The sequence below is a fragment of the Citrus sinensis genome, chromosome 7 (assembly GCF_022201045.2).
Source record: "Citrus sinensis cultivar Valencia sweet orange chromosome 7, DVS_A1.0, whole genome shotgun sequence".
NCBI lineage: Eukaryota > Viridiplantae > Streptophyta > Magnoliopsida > Sapindales > Rutaceae > Citrus > Citrus sinensis.
Genome location: NC_068562.1, coordinates 29,448,692 through 29,467,329, shown reverse-complemented (window position 1 = coordinate 29,467,329; position 18,638 = coordinate 29,448,692). Strand labels below are relative to the sequence as shown.

Here is an 18,638-nt window from a genome sequence, read left to right as displayed (position 1 = left end):
CGTTGATGTAACCATTGAACAATCAAATGGGCGTTGATGTAACCATTGAACAAACCCAAGGCCACAAGAAAAACAACATGATGTGTTGTTATGTGTGTGTGTGTGTGTGTGTGTGTGTGTGTGTGTGTGTGTGATGGAGAGAGTAGCTTGGAAGTAACAATTTGACTTTTTTCTTTTTCATTGTCCTCAAAACGCAGTAGCAGAAAACAGAGTAAGGCAGTAGATAAACTTTGAAATTTTTTCATAGGCGTATACTTACTCCTGTACGGCTTTATCATAGGGATTGACATTGTGGTAGGGGAGAGTAAGGGGAGGGGAACTTGAAAAAGTAAGTAAATCTAATTTGAGATGAATGTTGAGAAAATAAGAAAACAAGAGAAAAGTATTAAAATACATAGAATTTAAAAATCCTTATATTGTTGGTTTTGATATTGAAAGCCAAGCAACAATGCCCCAAGTACGAACCATCATTAACATGCACTTGTTTTTTTTAAGATTAATCTTAAGTGACCATAAATTGTTGGCCTTGAATAGAATACTAAAATTATTTAATCGGGTAAGGGGGGAGTAGGGGGAGGGAAACTTGACAAAGTAAGTAAATATAATTTGAGAGGAATGATGAGAAATAAGAAAATAAGAGAAAAGTATTAAAATATATAGAATTTAAAAGTATCTCTATTGTTGGCTTTAATATTGAAAGCCAAGCAACAGGTTGTGCATGCTTTAATGTCAGCTATGACTTAAGGAAAATGAATATGCAAGATGTATGTAGAGATGTAATAGGTGTAACAACGTTTTTTAATAGTGATTTGGGTCATTATATTAAAAAAATTAAAAAGAAATGTAATGTGCAATGGTGGTTACTTAGTGTTCCACTTCTACTAGCTAAGAGAAATAGAACATGTTTAATCGATTTTGAAGATGTAAATGCCTTTTTAAAAAATTGTTGATGAAAGTATCATCGATGAAGAATAATCTTTCGTATAAAATTTACTCAAATAATTCTAAAATTAAAGATATTATGTTAACAAACTAGATGCTAATAAAAAAAATTATTTTGAAGAGTAAACATTATAATTAAACATAGTATAATATACATGAACAGTGATGTATGCCCCAAGTATGAACCATCATAAATATACTATAAGCCTCTTGGGGTATACGTCATTGTTCATATATACTACACTGTGTTTAATTATGTTGTTTACTCTTCAAATTTTTTTTTTATTAGCATGTAATTTGTTAACATAATATCTTCAATTTCTGGATTATTTGAGAGAAAATTAATGTGAAAGATTATTCTTCATCGACGATACTTTCTTCCACAATTTTAAAAAGCCATTTACATTTTCAAAATCCATTAAACATGTTTTATTTTTCTTATCAAGTACAAGTGAGACGCTAAGGAACCACTCATGCACATTATATTTCGTTTTAATTTTTTTAATATAAGGACCCAAATCAATATTAGAAAAAATTGTTACACCTATTACATCTTTACATATAGCCTGCTGTATACTACCGTTATTTGCTAGTGTTTTATCTACAGCTTCTTGCTATTTTCTACTACTATTGTGTCAACTGTTTTTTGACACTGTTTGTGTTGCTATTTTATAGTAGTTTCTTATGCACTTGATTTTTTTTAAGATTAATCTTGAGTGACCATAAATTGTTGACCTTGAATGGAATGCTTGAATTATTTAATAAAATAAGAGGTGATAGTAGAGTGAATAATGAGTGGATGTTGGTGATGATAATGGTAAGGGGGGAGTAGGGGGAGGGGAATTTGAAAAAGTAAGTAAATCTAGTTTGAGAGGAATGATGAGAAAATAAGAAAACAAGAGAAAAGTATTAGAATATATAGAATTTTAAAATCCTCATATTGTTGGTTTTGATATTGAAAGCCAAGCACCAGGTTGTGCATGTTTTAATGTCGGCTAGGACTTAAGGAAAATGAATATGGAAAATGTATGTAGAGATGTATTAGGTGTAACAACGTTTTTTAATATTGATTTGGGTCATTATTTTAAAAAAATTAAAAAGAAATGTATTGTGCGAGAGTGGTTACTTAGTGTCTCACTTCTACTATATAAGAGAAATAAAACATGTTAAATCGATTTTAAAGATGTATAGGACTTTTTAAAAAATTGTTGAAAAAAGTACCGTCGATGAAGAATAATCTTTCGTATAAAATTTTCTCAAATAATCCTGAAATTAAAGATATCATGGTAACAAGCTACATGCTAATAAAAAAATAATTTTGAAAATTAAACATTATAAGTAAACACAGTGTAATATTCATGAATAGTGATGTTTGCCTAATAATTCTATAAAATGAGAGTTATCATAGCACTTTTAGACTTAAATTAATATTAGTTAGAGAGTAATTGATGTGATTCTATTGAATTTTTGTTACATTTTGCATAAATATTCATTTTAATTTCGTCTTAATGAGTTTTGCTTAATTTAAAGTAATTCATGCTTAAATTGTGTGCATAATTATAAGTTTCCATAAGCTTATAATTCATAGAAGGAAGGTCGATGCAATAGACTTGCAAAAATGAGGAAGAACTTAGCTAGAAAAGAATTAAAACAAATCTGGAACAGTGCAGTTGTTGTAGCTGTTTCTATAGCAACATTACTATAGCCGTTGTTATAGTAATCCTAGAACAACGACAGAGAAAATTTTGCGTAGGATACTTACAAAATTGTGATTTGTAGTTTCCTAATCTGATTTATGTGTACCTTAGGCTATTGTTTACCCTAATTTTCAATTATATAAGAAGTACACATCATAAAGAAAAGAGGGAGCCGTCACCCAAGGACAAAAACACAAAGAAATAAAAGAAAAACAAGATTCAAGAGAGAGATTAAGGGCTGCACAAGAGGAAAAATTACAGAGATCAATTGGGAACTCAATCCTTCTTATTCTTCTCTTGTTTTCTCGTTTTCTATTTATTTATGGAGATTGTTTCATTGCTGAAACTTTGATCTTTTTTTTTTTTTTTGCAAATCATGAACTAAATTTATTTGTAGTTGAGTGATGAACAATCTTAATGGTTTATTAACTGAAAATATGTGTTGCTGCATGTTTACTGTAGCAGTTTGTTTTGATAGTATTTATTTTATTCGTTATTTCGATTGATCACCCATTTAATGATACTAGCTAATAAAGAGCCACAAAAGGGCCTATCTTAGTAGAACATATTAGAACAATACTTGATTCTAGATTGAATTTTCTATATTGAGTTTTACTTGAGTCCTAAAAGGGTCATACTTGATTTAAGATTAGTGATGAACTAGACATAAGGATTCACCTTGTAGGGTAAATAGAACCCAAGCGTGTAATGCTATATCTTATGTTGGCATAGCAACTGATCACTGTTAGGTTGCACATAGATATAAGATATCCAGCATGCGACGGCTGAGGATACATAAGGATTCTGCCCAGTGCTGTTGCAAATGCTGTAGCAACTGAGCCAAATATTAGAAAAATAGTCAAGACCATTAGGAGAGTTTATTCACTCAACTACTTTATATTCCTATTGATTTTATCCTTGAGATTGACATGATATTAGAGTAAACATTTTACTTAATACTTTATATTCCTATTGATTTTATATCTATTACATCTCTACATACATCTTCCATATTCATTTAAAAGATATTAGAGTAAACATTATAGTTAAACACAGTGTGGTATACAGAGCAATGGTTGGGAAAATATATAGTATCATCATACATTTATGCTCTTAATGCTTTCCACAATGATTAGATATTGAAATATGAACGAGACATTATGCAACCCACTTAATTTTAAATGATGTCATTTTATTTTTTACTTAATACTCATCATTTCTGCAATCATCTATGTAACAATGTGCCTAAGTGATCTTATATACTCTACTTATATCTGAGAGGTGTGTATGCTTAAGTTTTCTTTTTTTTTGTTTGGGGTAGGGGATAATGTGTGTTATAGCCTTAGGCTTTGGGGCTTGAGGAGCAAACTTGAGTCTTTCTCCGGAAAAAAAACTCATTTTTTCCCTTAAAACAATCTTTGAGTCGGTAAGAGTGTACCTAAGTAGTGCCCTGCCACCGTCGAGAAGGTTTTATAGTTTTTTGGAAATTTAACTAAACACTAAGTTTTAGGACCCAATTTTGATAAGTAAACATTATAATTAAACACAGTGTAGTATACATGAACAGTGGCGTATACTCCCAAGTACGAACCATCATAAACATACTATAAGCCAATTAGATTTTTCATCATTTAGCACTATATTTTTAGTTTTAAATCAACAAACATAACTTTTCTTTAGTTACCAAATAGATGCATTCAACAAAAACTACTTGCATGCATATTCCATTAGGGTAAAACTCTTATATTTTACTTTCAAGTTGAAAATATTGAACACATAAACTTAAGAAATATCTTATTTATAAGAACTCAAAGAGAACATTCATGTGTTATGTACAGTACAAAGATGGTTAGTTAGTGTTCCACTTCTATTGAATAAGAGAAATAAAACATGTATAATTAATTTTAAAGATGTAAAGATTTTTTTAAAATTGTTGAAGAATAATCTTTCTTATAAAAGTTTCTCAAATAATCTGAAAATTGAAGATATTTTGTTAACAAACTACATGCTAACAAAAAAAAATTAAAGAGTAAACATTATAATTAAACACAGTGTAGTATACATGAACAATGACGTATACCCTAAGTACGAACCATCATAAACATACTATAAGCCTCTTAGATTTTTGATCATTTAACATTATATTTTTAGTTTCAAATCAACAAACAACTTTTTTTTAGTTACCAAATAGGTGTGTTGAACAAATACTACTTTCATGCATATTTCATTAGGGTAAAACTCTCATTTTTAACTATAAGTTGAAAATATTAAATTTTCATAAACTTAAGAAATATTTTATTTACAGGAATTCAAGGGGAACATTTGTGTATTTTGTATGGTACAAGGGTGGTTAGTTAGCGTCTCACTTCTATTGGATAAGAGAAATAGAATATGTTTAATGGATTTTAAAGATGTAAAGGCTTTTTAAAAATTATTGAAGAAAATACCGTCGATGAAGAATAATATTTCTTATAAAATTTTCTCAAATAATCTTGAAATTGAAGATATTTTGTTAATAAACTACATGCTAAAAAAAATTAAAGAGTAAACATTATAATTAAATATAGTGTAGTATACATGAACAATGACGTATACCCCAAGTACGAAACATCATAAACATACTATAAGCCTCTTAGAGTTTTTATCATTTAGCATCATTTTTTTAGGTTTAAATCAACAAACACAATGATAAAAAAGAGATGAGATTAATGGGATGTCTGCCACTAGAGTTTAAAATGTCTGCCACACCAATGGGGATTCTCAAACTCCAAATCAGACACATCTCTTTTCAGAAGAGTTGATAATCAGATTATACTTCTTCTAGTATATGTTGACAACATCATTATTATAGGCTCAAATCCTTCTTGAATTGATCAAGTTGTTATCAATTTACAATCTACATTTGCTCTAAAGGATCTTGGGGAGCTTAACTACTTCTTGGGAATTCAAGTCACCAAGAATTCTGCTGGTCTACTTCTCTCTCAGTCAAAATACATTTCTGATTTGCTCACTAGAGTGAATATGCAGGAAAGCACTCCATGTTCTACACCTATGGCATCTGGAGTTCATTTAACAAAGGATATTGGTCAACCATTACCATATGTTACCTTATACAGAAGGATGGTTGGTGCTCTTTAATATGTCACTCTTACTATACCTGAAATTGCCTTCACAGTTAACAAACTCAGTTAGTTTCTTAATGCCCCTTCTGATGTTCATTGGCAGGCCTGCAAACGAGTGTTTAGATATTTAAAAGGCACTATCAATCTTGGTCTTTAATTCTATTCTTCAGGTTTTGTTAATCTTGAGTGTTTTTCAGATGCTGACTGGGCAGTAGATAAGGACGATCATAAGTCCATTGTTGGTTATTGTGGTTACCTAGGTTCTAATCCTGTTTCCTAGTGTTCCAAAAAGCAAGCTGTTATTTCTCGTTCCAGCATAGAGTCTGAATATCGTGCTCTTGCCATGGCTGTATCATAATTGTTGTGGATGAGGTCACTCCTAATTGAACTACAAATTGAGTTTCTTTCCCCTCCTATTATATGGTATGACAATCAGAGTGCCACTACTTTAGCCAACAATCCTAAATTTCATTCAAGAACTAACCATATTGAGCTTGATGTCCATTTCTTGCATGAGAAAGTGGCAAACAAAAGCTTACCAATACAGCATGTCATGATCAAACAACTGATATACTTACTAAGGCTTTGCCATTTGAGTCCTTTCACTATCTTCGTTCCAAGCTCAACATTCTTTCTACTGTTGAGCTTGAGGGGCGATGTTAGAGTATATTCCAGCACGCTCCAGATTGTCCCAACAAGTTCTAGAATAATCGAGATGCAGTTGGTGATTATTGTTAGCTCAGCTGAATAGTTAGTTATCAGTATGTGTGAGTATTTGCCAGCTTGGCATTTAGGTTGTTATAAGTTGTACAGGTGTCAAGCTGCTATTAGTTAATGATTAGCTGAGTTAGTTATTCAACTTTGTATAAATAACTAGCACTATATCCTCACGACGATTGATGAAAAGTTTATAACGAAATTCTTCTTCATTTACTTAATACTTTCTCTCTGTTTTTCTTTTCTTCCAAACACGTTTACTCTGTCATTTTTACACTAGTGCATACTCATAGTCAAGGCTTTCAATAAGGCAAACATTGGCACCAACAATGGCAATCTAGGAAGTGGTGTTGACCCTTCTAGACAGAAGTTGTTGGGCGTAAGTTTCAGTACTCTCCTTCCAATCCATAAGTTCATCATTTTCAATGTCATGACAATGAACATCTACTCCATGATCCCACTGTTTTCTCTATCCATATTCAGTAATTAGTATCTATGTCCTCCTCTCTACTCTACCTGCAAGCAACAACAACAGATTCACCAAAACTAAAGATAGTTAATTTGATCGAATTCAAAAAGAAAGAAGAAGACAAAACAAAATAGGAATAGAGAAAGAATCAAAGAAAGAAAGATGAAGCCAAAACATAACAGGAACATAGAAAGAAAGAAAGTTGAATGAAAGTATAAGTGTACAACGACAATACGTTGATGTTGTATTGTTGTGCATGTCTGTCTTTGTCTAACTAAAAGTGAAAAAGGCAAAATGAAGGAAGGATGAGGAGGGAAGGCACAAACCCGATTAAACTCACTGATATATTGTTCTACTTCTATAAAGAGAAGAAGAGTATCGAATGAAAAGTTGTTGTAAAGTTCTCAATAATACACATGATCGATTAATTGGTCATTCATATCAGACCCTTATCCAGCCTTGTGAAGATTGTTAACAAAAATTATGTATTTATATTATTGTTTATTCACACCAATGAATGAACCATGTACATTGTTATTATCATTATTATTTTACCTTTCTTCTTTTGGAAATCTATGGAAATTACTCTAAATTAAGATAATGGACAAAATGACCTAATTTAAACTTTACTTACTAATGTAACTTGAAAAAAAATAAGAAAAAGACTTTTTTACACAATAATGCTTCTTACTTCTACGTAAGACATAAATAATGTAAGTCGATAGATATTATAGTATACTGTTTATTGAATAAATGTCTTCATAATTAAAATTATTATTCTCTAAAATCATTCTTTTAGGTTTAAAAAAACAAGTAGAAGAAGAATTTAAATTATGCATTTTATGAATTAGTCTTAATTTTGATTTTTTTTTAATTTTCTTTTTTTTTTTTTGGCTGCTGTGTCTAGGCTAGGTCTGGCCACTAATTTTCAATGTTACCTGTTAGTGCAGTACACGTGATTCTTTCTTGACCATGCTCCATATAACATTATGATTTTCATGCGAGCAATTTACTTTTTATTTTATTGTGATATCTGCTGATGTATATGCTTAGTTCTCTTGTAGTTTCTTCTTAAAAAAATCATTATTATTATTAACAATAATTATTTTGAATAATAATAATAATCATAATCATAATCATAATCACAATTATTATAATAAATAAGGACAATAATTAACTAAGGTCATTTTAGTAACTGATAATAATTCATTCCGATTCCAAGACAAGGTAAACACATGAAAACTATTATTATTATTATTATTATTATTATTAATGATAAAATTATTATGATTAATTAACATATTAATGTTAATATTATTATTAACATTATTATTATTAACAATTATTAATAATAATAATCAAAATAATTAAAATACAAAATAATAATTATGAAATAATTCAGGATTTTTTAATAACTTGAAATAATTTAACTCATTCAAACATTAATTTTTCCAACTCAAGTAAACAACTTATTTTGATTCTAATTCTATCTCATTTCAATTCCCGTTTAGTAAATGCATCATTAATGTAATTTACTAAAATTTTATGTTACTAAAATAACCTTAATGTAATTTACAATTGTGGATAATTTAATATAACTTAATGAAATAATAATAACTCTTTACACACAATCATCTTGTCTTCAGCCCTATTTTTATATAATTTGACAGAGTGTAGCTCAATTCCTTTTATTTATTTATTTATTGGTGACTTGAGTGTAGCTCAGTTCGCAATTTACCTTCTTTTTTCTTTAATTAAATAATAGAGAAACAATCAAAAAATGACGTGTGTATCTTCTATATCTTCTAATATAAAGCTACGTAGGAAATGAAATGGGACGGTAGTGTTACTAATATAATGAAATTATATTGACATTTTAAATTTTTTATCAGATGAGAGTCCTAAAACAGCACCTTCCTTTCAAGTCATTTGCAATTTTGTCTCAGTCAAAATTTTGTAGTTATTTATTTATTTATTTATTTTGACATAGGTGACGTAGTTATCTTAGTCTCACATATGACATATGTAATTATTTAAATGCAGAATAATTAAATAGATTCTCAAATGAAAAAATTATTTTTTCTTTCATCATGAATCCTGGAGGTGATAGCTTACAAAATAAGGTTATGCATTTATTTTATTAAGGCATTGGTTATGATAGAGTTATTCCACTGTAAAATAAAATAATGACTGTCAAATTATAACCGCATGTGCAGAAATAATAGTAATAATAAAATTATTATTATTAAAATAATATTAATACAATAATAATGATATTAATAAATAACAATGATGATGATGATGATAACAATAATATTATTATTATTATACTAATAATAAATAATGCACCTATTTATAAATATTATAAAACTTCTGTAGGGACTAAAATGCAAAGTAGCAAAACTTAATTAAGGGTAATTGAAAATCATGAAGATTCAATAGGGATAAAATGGGGAGGTCAAGGAATGAAAACTTAATTCTTTATCCCCGAATCAAGTTTTTATTCCTTTATCCCAAAAATATGTGGATCCCATATATTTTATTTCTACTGTTTCTTTTACTTCGACAAGTAAACACAATTATTTTCATTTTGAATTTTGAGTCTCTAATCCTACAAGTAAGTATACCGTAATACTATTATTTATTCAGGGTTCAATTTTTCCTTTTCCTATTTTTCAGGAGGTGGACATAACTTAAAATCAAATTTGATTTAATTTACAAAGTTATAATATCTAAATTTGTGTTGCTAATACACTCACTTATGTGATATGTTGTCATATCTTTGTTTTGCAATGTAAGATGAAGTGCAAGATACACTTTTACATGCATGACAAAATACAAGATAAAGATTTTTATACATTAAAATGCGTGAGATGGAGGCTATCATGTATGGTAAAGTGCAAAATAAAGATTTATGTGTAAAACGAAGTGTAAGATGGAAACTTGTATATTTGATTTTCTAAAAAGTTGAAAACGAAGCATTTATTATTCAAGGGATTTTTAGTCTTTTTATTGTTAACGGTTCTGGAAAATATGATTTTAGTTAAGGGATCGAGACTCATGGCAAAGGGTTGAATATCATCCTTTTCATTCTTAATTTCTATTTGCTTTTGTAGCCATCAGTCTGTCAACAGTGAATGGCCATCTTTTGTGTCAAGTCCAATTTCTTTGACAAAATATTAAGTTACTACCCAGAGTAGACAACCGCAATTTTCGTAATAGAGCCATTTTTAATGTTATAAAAAAAGGAAAGGAAAGAATGTTATAAAAAAAGGAAAGGAAAGAAAAGAAACTAATATCTATTGTAAATTAATGTTAAATATGAGAATCTATTTAATAATAATGGTAATTTTTTATTCAAATATATAAGATTGAAAGCATGTTTCAAATTGCATCAAATTATTAAATAATCTTGTACTAAAAATATGTTTGGTAAACGGGAAAAAGTCATTTTCATCTTTAGGATTTCATGCAGTAGCCTTTTTCATCTCTACTTTTTAAATAATAATTCAAAATATCCTTCTGGTAACTCATTGTTGGTTTAATGCCGTTAACTAACAGTTCATTGAGGGCAAAATAATATTTTCATTGAAGTGATACAAACTATATTAAAATAATTTTTTTACACAATTAAATAACAATATAAAATATTCAAAATTCATTAATTTTTTCTTAAATGAAATCAACAATGAAATAGTTTGATATAACTACTGAATAATCATCATAAAGAACAAACTGTAATTAACACAATATCTTTAAATCATTAAAAAAAAACTCAAAAATACAACCAAATTTTATGTGCTTGCATGTGCTGAATATTTTCATAATCTTCAACTAATTTTTATTTTGAGTTTTACCATCACTCTTCTTTGACTGTTATTGTCTCCCCAAGTTCTGACTAGGGTTGGTAATGGGACAGGATAGGATGGGATTTACCAATCTCAGTCCTATCCCGTCTATGCAAGTGGAATAAAAAAAATGTCTCATTTCGGTCCCTATATTTTTTTTAGGACAAAAATATGTCCCAATCCCGTCCAAAAAAAAAAGATAGAATCCTGTGGAATCCCATCTCAATTGAAAAAATTCTCATTCATAGTTGGCAATGAGACAGGATGGGACGAGATTTACCAATCCCAGTCCTGTCCTGTATATGCAAATGGAATAAAAAATTGTCTCACTCTCGTCCCTATATTTTTTTGTGGGACAAAAATATGTCTCAATCCCGTCTCAAACGGGATGAGATCTCACAGAAAAAATTGACATCCTTAGTCCTTACCAATTACCACTGTCTCCCCAAGTCTGCTCATTGTGCAATTAAATAGTATACTTATACAAATATGAAAATTATGATTATTTTTTGTACTTAAATCTAGAGTTTATAGGACTTTCATACCGCCAAAATAGAGAGAAGCACAAAACAATTGCTTCAAATATAATCTTTTCATCTTTTCAATATTTATTGTTTAGAGAGATTAGATAAAAATCAAATTTACATATATGTCAAACTTTTATTTATTTTTTCTAATTTTCTCTTTAATGAAAAATCTTTTTTTGCTCTCAATGAATAACTAACAAACAACATTTAACTAACAGTAAATTAATAAAAAAATATTTTAAGCGATTATTTAAAAAGTAAGAACGAAATAAACTATCGCATGAAAACCTAGAAATAAGAAGGCTTTTTCCCTTAGTAAACCAAAATTGTTTTGCATTGACTTTTAAAAGTAACCTACAATAACTTTTCAAAATTTGATTATCAACCAATCAAATTCTAAAACATAAATTACTAAAAGTGTCCCCAATGAAATTATGTAATTTCAAAAGTACCATCCACAATTAAATCAAATAAATAAAAAATATTAAAATACATAATTTGATGGAAGAATAAAAATGGCGCTGCTCTTTGTTCTACTGCAACTCCCTCTTGTTCTAACCGATCATATCTATTGGCATTCATGCACAGAAAAACGCACAACTTGAAAAATTTAAACAAAAATTAGGCTGTGCCTACACAACACCTGAGAGTAGTAATAGGAAAAAACTTATCCAAAAACAGGATGTCCAAAAGGGGGGAAAAATACAAAGCATATCACAACTTCCCAGTTTGCCTACAATGGCTAAAACATCGGCGCAATTGCACAAAATTTGGAGGAAAAGCTCAGCAAAATCATTGGACCGCCAGCAGAACAAGAAGCCAACATTTTTTCAAATAATTTAACTGCATAGTCAGTTAACAGTAAAGTTGTCTAGTCCGGGAGTATTTGCTCACTGTCTGCATCTGCCTCCGTCTCAATCTGAGGCTTCGATGGAGTTTGGCCTGACCCAGGGGCCTGTTTCTTCTTAATGCCACTGACAATGTCATCAATCCTCAGAAGCATGCAAGCAGCTTCAATTGCTGTCTTAAATGTCTGTGCTTTCACATTATATGCATCCCAGATCTGTCGAAGAATAAACAAACTCAATTAAGTGCTAATGTAGTTAATTCCTATTTACTGGACACCTAAATAAATTGTCTTGTTACCCACATGTGGTAAGCTGGAGAAAACTTATAAGAGTGAAATAATAATAATAATAATAATAATAACAACAGAAATATGGGGAGAATTGAGCGACCATTGTATTCCTACCTTCCTCTCTTTCATGTCAGAAATTGCACCAGTGTTTCCATCTATGCCGATCCATGCATTTTCACCATTAGCGTGCTGAAGTAATAGTTTCATAGCAACAGAATCAAGATGGATCAGCATATATATATATATTGTTTTTAAGAAAAATCAAGTGATGCTGGAACACGAATCAACCTAGCACAACAAAAGAAAATAGAAGAGAACCCTATGCTTTTACGATTGAAAATATGTAAATGCAATCACTTTCCACATGGATTCATACTTTTCCTTGCAAGGCAGTCATGGTCCGAATTACATTAATCCCACAATTCTGAGCCAAAGTTCTTGGTATAGCCTCAAAAGCGATAGCAGCAGCTTCATAAGGCCACTGTTTTACAATGACGAAACATGGATGTCAGACTAATGAACAACCAAAAAAGGTGGAAAAGCCACTGCATAGTTTACATCTAATAATCATTCAATATATGTGATGAGAGAAAAATTGATAAATGAACTGCTCACCTTTTCGATGCCTTCGATTGAGGAACTCTTTTGTTTTAGAGTGGCAGATACTGTTAATTCTGTAGCCCCTCCACCAGGTACTAGTTTTGGATTCTTGATTATGTTTCTTGCCACAGACATTGCATCCTATAATAAAAGCAGGCATCAGAAAAAGATATCCACAAGAAAGGATAATTTTAAACAAAAGCTCTTTCAAATACCTGCAAATTTCTTTCCACTTCATTCAGGAGATCCTTACTAGCACCTCTTAAGAGTACAGTACAAGCTTTTGGATCTTTGCAATCAACAATGAAAGCAAAGAATTCATCACCAATTTTCTTAACCTCAAACAGCCCAGCCCCAGTACCAACATCAGATTCCTGCAATTCATCTGGTCTGTTCACAATAACAGCACCACATGCTTTGGCAATTCTATTATTGTCTGTCTTCCTTAGCCTCCTAATTGCACTAACGCCAGCCTTGCTTAGATAATGGCATGCAAGATCACTTAGCCCCTTCTCTGTAATTACCAAGTCTGGTTTAAACTTCAGAATCTGCATGCAGAGGTTTTCAATGTATTCCTCTTCCATTTTCAACAGGACTTCCCAGTCTTCTTCCTTAACCAACTCAGCATTTGTTTGATTCTCTCCTTTCTTGTACTCAAGGGGAGAATCAAGAAGGATAATACGGGGGTTGACAATTTTTCTTCTCATTTTCCCAGGGGCAACAACATCTTTGTTGAACATAACTCCTTTCAGAACCCTAGAATCTTCCAACTGGCCACCAGGAACCTTCTCAACTTTAATGTACTTCTTAATATCCACCTCTCGCAACCCTTGGCCAAGGTCAACACCAACAGTAGTGGTGGCATCAATTGCAAGATCCTAGTAGTAAACCAGAGATGCAAAAACATGTTAAATTAAGTAAAAACAAATGTTAGAGCAAATATCTGAAAGAAATGGTCAGTAAAATCGCTGCTTTCCCATTTGATTACTAGAAATTTTTCAAAACAATACCAGCATAAGAATATAGTTTCAAACTTTGCATATGCATACGTATAAGGAACTAACATACAATTGAAAACCTAAACCCTAAACACCCATAAAACAGGAAAACAGGAAGATGCAACAGATAAAGAAACCACAAAACCAGTGTTTTCCTCTTTAAGCACACAGATGATAAGCAGAGTTGACTACTCATTAGTAACAAGTAGATATGGGGGGAAAAGGAAAAGGGGAAAAGCACAGAACCAATGACATAGTCCTTATTCTAAAGCAGATACTTACAGCTATCAGATCCCCAAATTGGCTTGTGAACTTAGTTCCAATGCAACTCTTGACCAGGCCCAACATTGTTGCACCTGCCATCAAAATAAAAATCCTTAAACAACATAAAATTAGCCAAGATTTCAAAACAACACTCAAGCTCGCCCACCTAAAATTAATTTTACATCTTCCACAAAAATAAAATCTATAGATACTCTTAATGGATTTCAAGGGTTAATCAAGTGCAAAAAGCCTCCAAACCCTAAAACATTGGCAACCAGAAATCCGATTGTTCGCTATAGAGACAATAGTAAAAGATGCAAATCACCTTCAACTAAAAGCGCATGCCAAATTACAGAGAGATTCAAATGTTGTAAAATCAAAAGGGAAAGTACACAAGAAACTTACGATCATTTGTATCAATGGGCATTGCAATTTTATCAAGCACAGCAACAGCATCCTCCAAAGCCTTATTGTAAGCTGCAAATCAAAAAGAACTTACTTCATGACCTCCACGATACTCAAAAGCAAAGTTTTCATCAACAGTAAAATCAAAAATAGCAGTAGTACTAGTACCTCGGCAGATGACTGTAGGATGATAATTCTTGTCAATGAACTCTTCCGCAACATGAAGCATCTCGCCAGCTACAAGTTTGTTTAATTTTAAGAAATAAACAAAATCATTTTAGGATGTGTCAGCTAACTACACAGATTACAAGGAAGTATAGAATATGCATTAACAATTAATTACGGCTAAGCTGATGAACATACCAAAAGTTGCACATCAGCCAGAACATAAATTCTTTTAAGCCCCACAAAAAAAAAAAAAAAAAAAGGCCAGAATCCCGCATAAGTATCCACATTTCAGTGAGTTAAGAACTTACCTAGCACAATGACAGATGTTGTTCCATCCCCTACTTCTTCATCTTGAGTTCGACTTAACTCAATCATTGACTGTCAACAATCACAATCATAACATTTCAGAAGAAAAAAGCAAAAATTCAGTAAACCTAGAGAAGCCCCAAAAGATACTGTTTTTCCAAACACATAATGGAAGGTTAATCAAAGCAGAGGGAGATCATGCCTTAGCTGCTGGATGTGCAACATCAAGCTCACGAAGAATAGCATTTCCATCATTAGTTACTACAATCCCTGTTAAAGAAAAAAAATTAAAATAACCTAAATAATATTCTCAAACAGGACAGAAATAGGACAAGTACAAGCATTGTTGTTAAATGAAGATGTGATTTATTTTAAAAGAAATGAGTAAAGACTACCTCCGCTAGCATCAAGTAGCATCTTTAACATGGACCGGGGACCCAATGTTGTACGAATGATATCAGCAACAGCCTGTTAAACATTACACGAAAGATTCAACATCACCAAAATACCAGACAGAACAGCAAAAAAGAAAAGTTCCAAAACAAAAACATGGAACTAGTTACAAAATCCACTAAAACAGAAAAATAAAAAAGAGCGAAGAAAAAGTCCAGATGGAGGTTGGGGTTACCTTGGAAGCCTGGATATTGGCATGGTGAACCTTGGTTCCGGATTCACGCTTCAAGGAATCCTCTGTTCATTTCAATCAATAATAAATCAAATGCAAGGGCTTTTACATTAACATAACAAATAAAAATTAGCTAGCTTATACGCATCACGGATCACGTAGAAAAGTAACAGACGAATGTGAGGAAGGAAATTTAATTTTTAAAGAAAAAGAAAAAAAAAACTTACTGAGAACGAGAACTGGAGAGTGCATGATTGTATCAAGTAATAGATAAAACCCTAACTACTGATACCAACTCAACTCTACAAAACTAAACTCAGGGATCTTTTTCTTTCAAAGTAAAAGTGAAGTGAGACTGTTTAGCTTTTGCTGTTGTTGAAAGAAATTCCTCGAACCCTCCTCGTTGGCTCCTTTTTCTTCTTAAATGTTTTGTACCGAATATGCTCTTTAAAACCCTTTATTATCAGCAATAGACCTGAGATACTTTAAATTTTAAAAGCCAATAATTACACCAAAATACAAAGTAAATAACTAAAGTAGCCTGCCCAAAAATCAAAAGTAGTTTAGAGAGCGCCAGTGGTTCAATCCCTACCTTAAATCTGGGTTGGAAACGCGGACTGCTTTTCGGTATCCTGTAACTGGATTCGTAACCCTGATTGTTGGAAGCTTAAAAAAATTATTCATTTTTTTGCAATATTTAAATGAAAAAGAATAATGATAGAGTCACGGATACTATTATACAGCATTGTACAAATTAATATTATATATTACACATAACTCATCTAATTTATTTGTACCTTCTATATTTTTAATTAATCAATTATATCTTATCATATCATTTTGTACCAAATTATTTGTAATTTTTGTGACTTTGGGTAAGGTTTTTGGTTTGTTCTTAGAAATTGTATTTTTTTTTTTTTAATTTTTCTATTGACACTTTTCTTTTTCTTTTTTATTTTCTATTGACACTTTTCTTTTTATTTTTTGAAATGCATTTATCTCCAATTTTTTTTCTAATTTTCTTTTAGGATTCAGATGGGAAAACCCAGAGCCGGGTGACCCTTATGTTTTCGAATCAGGGACTCTTTAGTCATTCCAGTTCCTATCTTTAAATAGGTAAAATTATACAAGGCCTTCTGACCCTCTGTATTAAAAAACATAAGAGCATAAGAACATCTTCAAATGCCTCTATAAATTTTACTTTTCAAATACCTATTTGTTTACCTATGTGGTAAATAGAAGAATAAAAAAAATGATATTCTCCAAAAGACTCTTCAAATAGAAATAAATTAATATTATTTTAATCAAATAATTATTTTTTTAAAGGAAAAGTCACTAGCAATTAAAGCACTTCTTTCTCTTTCTTCAATGAAAAGTAATAAAATATAAATTGAAGAGGGAGAAATTAACTCTCTAAATTTGAAGAGAGAGAATTAATTCTTATTTGAAGAATTTTAATTGGAATATTTTTTAGAGCTTTAAATATTAATATAGCTCTTCAAATAAGTAATAAAATCTTATTTGAAGAGTATTTTGATGATGCTCTAAAATGGCAAAACTTCCGTACATCAGCTGTACGTTAAAGCTATAAATTTTTAGAACCTTAAAAAAATTTATAATTACAAAAAAGTCAATAAATTTAAAAGTTTTATTTTAAACCCCAAGCTACCAGGCTACACTGCAAGTACTTCAATTTTTTTGAAGTTTTCCATTTATATTTATAGCAAATTTAGTATCAAGTTTCTATTTTATCTAATTAAATCTCTAACTTATTTAATCTTATATTTATTGAGTTTTTATTTATCATATTAATGATTTTTTACTTTAATATATCATGATCTTTAATCTTTAAGTCTTTTATTAATTGTTTAACTTTATTAATTTTTTTACTCATTTGATCTCCTAACTTTTTAATTTGTTGTATGTCTTCGTCATTAAAATTATTAATTTCTAGTATTTCATTTTTTTCTATATCATTTATAGATAAATTTGGGTTTCATAATTTATTTGATAAATATGGTGAAATTCAATTTAATTGATTATTTCTCCACATGTCTGAATCATTGATCAAATCAAAGGATTGAAATCTTTCATATGAAAATTCTCTTTGTGTATAGCTAAAATGTGACAATTTATTAGTTCTTAGATTTTGCGAAATTATTAGAAGTTCTAATAATTTATTCATGGTACCATCTTTCTAGTAATTTATTAGAGTCATAATATATTTATGACATATAATATCTCTCATCTAAATTTAACATCTTGAATTATATAAAAGAAAAAAATCTAGTTTATATCTTAAGAGAGACAAGAAATTATAAATGTAGATGCAAATATATATTTAAATCTTTATAAAAATATAGTAAAAATTTTAAAATATTTTAAAAATAGATAAAAAAGAGGTGGACAACAAAATCATTTAGTTATGAAAAATTAATGAGGATTTATTTGAAAAAATAAGTAAATATGTGATTCAAAATTAAATTTTCTGTAATAGCCATTACACCCATACTTTGTTTTTCGTTAAAATTATTTTCGTCCATTAGATTAAGAAATACCAAAATCTAACAGCTCATGTGTATTGGCTGTTTGTTACAGCTGATGTAACGTAAGCCTTGCCACATAAAATAACCAAAAGAAAGTAGAAACGAAAGCGCTACAGGATAAGGAATCAATTGTGTTGATGCGACCCCGTAAGAGAACTAAAAAGGGTTTATTTGAGAATTAGATCGCAAAGGGTTTATTTGAGAATCAGATCGAGCTTTGCGATTGGAATGCATGCTTATATATACAGATGAGATCACTTCATCGT

The 18,638-nt window shown here is 30.3% G+C and overlaps 1 protein-coding gene across 2 annotated transcripts; it reads right to left on the bottom strand.

Moving 5' to 3' along the window:
* Positions 1 to 11,730: 11,730 nt before the first annotated feature.
* LOC102606669 (T-complex protein 1 subunit gamma) lies at positions 11,731 to 16,580 on the bottom strand. Of its 2 annotated transcripts, none has more exons than XM_006464126.4 (14): positions 16,419 to 16,580; positions 16,054 to 16,301; positions 15,830 to 15,891; positions 15,597 to 15,669; positions 15,404 to 15,471; positions 15,204 to 15,273; positions 14,896 to 14,964; positions 14,728 to 14,799; positions 14,341 to 14,414; positions 13,276 to 13,938; positions 13,076 to 13,201; positions 12,837 to 12,941; positions 12,575 to 12,649; positions 11,731 to 12,385 (listed from the first exon to the last, which is right to left on the bottom strand). In XM_006464126.4, the coding sequence occupies exons 2-14, from the start codon at positions 16,076 to 16,078 to the stop codon at positions 12,194 to 12,196; spliced, it is 1,674 nt and encodes a 557-aa protein (XP_006464189.1). In that variant the 5' UTR covers positions 16,079 to 16,301; positions 16,419 to 16,580; the 3' UTR covers positions 11,731 to 12,193. The 2 variants fall into 2 exon arrangements, with proteins under 2 accessions (XP_006464189.1, XP_024955222.1); XM_025099454.2 differs by having other exon boundaries at positions 16,054 to 16,309; positions 16,419 to 16,527.
* Positions 16,581 to 18,638: the final 2,058 nt, after the last annotated feature.

Bases quoted from the DNA above. Each gene is read 5' to 3' on its own strand.
- LOC102606669 (XM_006464126.4), bottom strand. From the start codon at position 16,078: ATGCACTCTCCAGTTCTCGTTCTCA. The intron at 14,415-14,727 runs GTAAGTTTCTTG...TTTTGATGGCAG, and splicing joins GCCCATTGATACAAATGATC to GTGCAACAATGTTGGGCCTG. The intron at 12,650-12,836 runs GTATGAATCCAT...CTATTACTTCAG, and splicing joins TGACTGCCTTGCAAGGAAAA to CACGCTAATGGTGAAAATGC.